Below are 5,428 nucleotides of genomic sequence, written 5' to 3'. Positions count from 1 at the left end.
GTACTGAGCATGACGTCCCATGGTATGGAATGTCCCTTTGGCCAGTTGGGGTCAGCTGTCCTGGCTGTGCCCCCTCCCAGCTTCTTGTGCACCCCCAGCCTTCTCAGTCGGTAGAGCATGGGAAGCTGAAAAGTCCTTGACTAGTGTAAGCACTGCTCAGCAACAACTAAAACATCAGTGTGTTATCAACATTGTTCTCATCCTAAATCCAAAACACAGCACTGTACCAGCTACTAGGAAGAAAATTAACTCTATCCCAGGCGAAACCAGGACAGGACTCCACATATACTATAAACAGCACGGAAGACACATGGACAAATGGTGCATGTCACAGATACACAGAGAAAACACTCACAAGTGCAAGTCCTATCAAAATAATTAGACCTGTCAAAGTTAAAATGCTTCAGGAAATTAGACTGATATAACATTTCAATGTTCAAGGGCCAGAAAGTCTGATTTTTTTTTTTAAGTCCTAAAATGTATTTTGTTTTTAAATATTCTAATACAATTTAAAAAAAAAAAAAAAGAAAATTAAACATTTCAATGTCAATGCTCGCAAAACAAAATACGTTGATCCATGTGAAATGATCTTCTCCCTTTCCAACTATGATTTTTAGCTCCAGTAATTTAAAATTTGGGAGCTTTTCTGCACATCAGAACCTTGAAAGCCTTTGTTAAATGGAATGTCCATCCTGTGCAGCTGTAATAGTTTCCCATCTGAAAACAATATTGCCTCTGTTGATAAGAACTAGAGCTTTTCTCAACTATTAATAGCTTCCTTTATGAAAAATATTGAAGTTGCTGATGTTGTATCTACACTGGCATACAGTAAATAGATAAATAGCTTGTCAAATGGCAAGCTCATCAAAGAGAAACAAGAGAGTTCTGAACCCTTGTGATGGTTTATACAAAATTAAGTAATGACATGCAAATTCTGTCACGCAGTCCACAGCCAGACCACTTGATCACAGATGAAGGATACCGCTGATTTCAGGCTTGGTCTTGATTGCAAATCTTAGCAATGCCAATCCAGATTTTGCAGCTGCAAACTCCATGTAGGAACCCCCCACCTTTGGGGCAAAGGCCAAACACTGTCTCACAAAGTTTCAGAAATTTAGTGACACAGGTGGAGGTCACGGAAGATTTAACAAGACCAGAAACTCCATGGGGAGCTGATTTCTAATACAGACTGTCCTTTCAGTGACCACAATCATGAGCTGCCAGTAATTGGACCCGTACTTTCTATAACGTGCCCTAGCTGACTTTTCAATTACCCAAAAGAGGGACTAGGAAACCAGCGCTCGCAGTAGCCAGTTCTTCCTAAATGCTCTATTACACAAACATTTTTTCACTGCAATGATACACACATTTAAAAAAATTAAAAAAAAAAGGAGATACCAGCTGATACTCGCCTGTAATGATGCCATTTTTCTCAACAGGTTCTTGCCAGCTGACCTTGAGAGACGTGTCCAGAATCTCAGTGAAACTCAGGTGTCCCACCGCTCCTGGCTCTGGCAATCAGAAAAGGAAATCTGTTAACAGAACCCCCCGTACTTTTGATCTGATTCATGTGGCAAGGTTACGGCTGAAGAAATAAAACACTGAGCCAGGGCCAAGGGAAGCCTGCTGAAAACATCCGTGAGAGCTGCAGGGGAGAGGGGAGAATGCAAGGTGTTAAGAAGCACATCACATAAATTATTTTATCCAGCCATCATCCTAACTGTGCAGAGAACCAAAGAGAGTAGCAGCAGGAGACTTGCATGCAACTTGTTCTCTGCCTTTCTTCTTGATCTAATCTAATTAGAACAATCAAGCTGGCAATCCTGGAAGCGATTGCATTTGATGTTTCCCTCAACGATGGTGTGCGGCGTTTACCTGTGCTGCTATGTGTAGCTTATCTGGCCTTAAGTTTGTAGCAACACCACCAGCACCCCCTCACCTGGAAAGAGCCTTTTGCCTATGCAAGGTCAAAGCAAGGACAGAGTCACCAAGCCACTGCTTGGATAGATTCTCTCAAAACAACTCTAAAAATGTCCAACATAATGGCAACTGTCTTCTGTAAAATGAATACAAGTGTGTGAGACTTTTAAAGGATTTTTATGATGTAGCTCAAGAGCTCTTAAAAATTTCAGCTCCCTAGTGTGCAATGAAAGAGCATAAAATGGAATGACTGTCAAGAATATGCCATCCTCCCTCAATTTTGATCTTCAAGGAAGACATCCTGACTGATTTTTGATCCAACTGCTGTTCTGTCTTCAATTGATGTACTGGAAAAAGGAGTTTTTGTTCACTTGATATTCACTGTGCTTCTGTCATTGGATCCCTGCCCGAGTATCCTCCAGCTCCACTGACATCAGTTGGCAATTTCTCGTCTGCAATTTCATATTTTGTTTCCTCTTCACTTTAGTCCAGTTTCTCATTCCCCTCCAGCTATGATAAAAAAAAAAGCCTGCCAGTAGGTCAGGCTACAACCACATTTGCAATTCTGCAATCCTAGTGAGGAAAACTTCCAAATCCATTCTGTGATATCTAGTAGTCAAAGCATTACAGAAAGAATTGCTGATCTGGTAGCGATCTCAGGAATACCCAACAAGATCACAGCAATTATGCACTATTCGGGACCATGTATCCACAGACATGCAAACCGCATACTCACAAAGCTTTACTCCAACTAGCTCCTGCAGTTGCAGTCCAATTTTAATGTCATAATGAAAAACACGTGCAGGTTACTCCAAGCCAGGACACATTGCTTCTGCCTGGATGTCAGATTTTATTTGACCCACAGTTCATCAGGACACAAATCTGTCTGCACTATTTTTTTTCCTAAAGGATTGCCTAACTTTGCTATACAGACAGAAAATTATTGCCTGAGAACATGAATGACAGTCCTTTTGAATCTTTTTTTGCACCACATAAATCCTGAAGCAACTTAGATTCAACGAGTTCTCCACAAAGATGCATTATACCATCCTGCACTTAACTTCTCAGTCACCATGAAAAGCAAGGAAAGAAATTCTGAATTTTTAAAAAAAAAAAAAAAAAAAAAATCCTGCTCATCTCTACTGCTGAAGCTCCTTGTAGCCAACAGCTGCATACACTAAGAAATGTTTTAAATGTTTTACAAAATGCAAGTCTGGCTTTTCCTCGGTTTATGTTTTATGATGGAATTTTCTTGTGTTTAAAATGGCATGTGATCCCAACATTTCCCTGAGATACTCCCAAAGCCTTGACTGTGCCCTTTCTCCCACTTTGCACAAAGTCTTTAAGGCTCATTTCTGCAGCCTTCTCTTCAGCAGAAATATTAATATTCTCCTTCCTCTTCCCAGCTGATTAATTTTTTGCGAAATCTTAGGAGTCTCGTATCTTTGGTTTCTTACTCTTCTGTGCTCACTGAAATTAGCCACAGGGTTCAAATGTCGTTGGAGGAAGAAAGACAGATGGACCTAAGACAGACAGTCAAATACATTTACAAATCATCATTGTCAAAAGCTTCATTTCCTTAGGAAAACAGGCAAAAAAGTTAATACTACACGTAAGAACCTAACGCATGTTTCTCGCCTTTTGCTTTAACCCCAGATAAACATGTATGAGCTCGTATTGATGGTTCACATAGATTTCTGGTAGTTAAATTGCTGTCTCTGTAATCTTCTAACAAGCAAAGGTTTAAGTCTACAACCTGCTTTTGGGGCACAGCATATGGAGGAGAATAACCACAAAAGGAAAATCCATGGGGAAAGTATTTAATTTTCTTCACGTTCTTTCAAAAGTATCTCATGAAAAATTAGATTAGCACTTTGAGCCTCGCTTCTGTGAATGTTAATGATAATCAGATTTTTCTTTATGGGAACATTGACTAACCTAAAACATCCCTATTAAGGCAAAGTAGTATTTCTAAAAACAATACCTTAATGAATGTATTAGGCATTTTTTTATTCTGATTTGGATCTGTAAACGTGCAGCAGTGTTTATGATGCTCTGTGACAGGAAGATACTGAAGTGCTGGCCAGAGCCAAGATCACTGTGGACACACAGTTAGCTACGAGGGCCACTGCAATTTAGTTATCTGCATCAGACATATGCTAGACTTGTTAGTCCCAAATATGTCTTGAGCAAACACTTCCAAAGGACCACAGAGGCCAAAACATTTTCTGATTCAGGAAGTGATTTATATGCTAAACTATCCAGCCCATTTTATTTCATCCTGACTTCAGTTTTGCAGAATAAAAGTTACCACATTGTTACAGTCGTGGCTCTTTTATACAAACACTTGCAATATAATATAGATACAGACATTTTCAATATATTGGATAACAAAAGGAAACAATCCTAAATTAATCACTGACCTCCACAGGAAGTTCCAGTGCTCAGTACCTAAGAAGATCAATTCATATTTATTTGGATGCCTGAACATGGATTTAGAAGCATAAGTGTTCACAGACATAAACAATGCTTTGTGTGTTAGCTGAACCAGACTATGAAGCTTTCAGCTTCTGACCAGTGTAAAAAAATTCATCCAGGTTTAGTCCATAATGAAAAAAAAAAATCAAATATCATTCATTTGCCACAGGCTAAAGGAACACACATGGACAACTGGCTGAGGTCATTGTCTGATGCAAAGTAACTTGACAAGAGAGTGCAAACTGATTGTGAACCTGAGGTCCAATTTTAAGCGCCCAGATTTGAAAATTCTGGCTTCTATATCCAACCAAACAAAACCCGAGCACTGAGATTCTCTACCAGTGCTGACTACTCACTGTCTTCAAGGGTGCGCAGGAGCTGGGGTGTGCTTCGTGGTCCATCGCCAGGTGTGGTGAAACACAGAACCGATGCATAGTAAGTAGTGTATTTCTTCAGGTTGGTGATGCAGCCACTATGAACACCGTGAAAATCTGGAGCGATGGTGACCATAGTCACAGTCTCTGGAGCATCCACTGGCCATGCTAGAAGCTAGAAAATTTAAACGCGGATGAGCTCTCATTAGAAGTTGTGTCTATTTAGAATCAAAGTATGCCTGGCTGCCAAAACCGTCTTAATCTGATTGTAAAAGACAAGCAACGCTGTTAAACTACTGTCAGCTCTGACGGTGAACAGATGGATATAACACTGTTGCTATGATAACTGGAGGGGTGTATCTAATACCCACTAGTGATGGGGACATACTGATACCATGGAGGTATTGCAATTCTCAATATCTGCTACTGAGCAATGCCCTTATTATTGCGAGTGATTATTTGTACGACATGAGTCTTTTGTCTCTCTCTGGGCTGCTCTGACCAGCCTGGACAGTCTCTGCTGCTGAAAGCAAGCTGAAGGAAGAAAAGTACTTGCAGTGCTACTCTGAGATAGATGCTTTATCTTATTTTGGGGTTCCTTTAAAAATCCCACTGGATGGGGAGGTTGGGGGGGGGGGGGGGGGGGGGGGGAAAGG

At 40.5% G+C, this 5,428-nt stretch overlaps 1 protein-coding gene across 1 annotated transcript in view; it reads right to left on the bottom strand.

Annotated features, from left to right (window-relative positions):
* Positions 1–5,428, bottom strand: part of SDK1 (sidekick cell adhesion molecule 1) — a 436,461-nt gene that overhangs the window by 107,194 nt on the left and 323,839 nt on the right. The window contains exons 19-20 of the mRNA XM_019473996.1: positions 4,755–4,947; positions 1,413–1,511 (exon numbers count right to left, since the gene is read on the bottom strand). Coding sequence (XP_019329541.1) covers positions 1,413–1,511; positions 4,755–4,947 — 292 coding nt within the window. The remainder of the gene's footprint in view (positions 1–1,412; positions 1,512–4,754; positions 4,948–5,428) is intronic.

This window comes from Aptenodytes forsteri, unplaced genomic scaffold (assembly GCF_000699145.1).
Source record: "Aptenodytes forsteri isolate BGI_AS27 unplaced genomic scaffold, ASM69914v1 Scaffold55, whole genome shotgun sequence".
In the NCBI taxonomy this organism is placed as follows: Eukaryota; Metazoa; Chordata; class Aves; order Sphenisciformes; family Spheniscidae; genus Aptenodytes; species Aptenodytes forsteri.
This window is presented reverse-complemented; position numbering and strand designations above follow the sequence as displayed.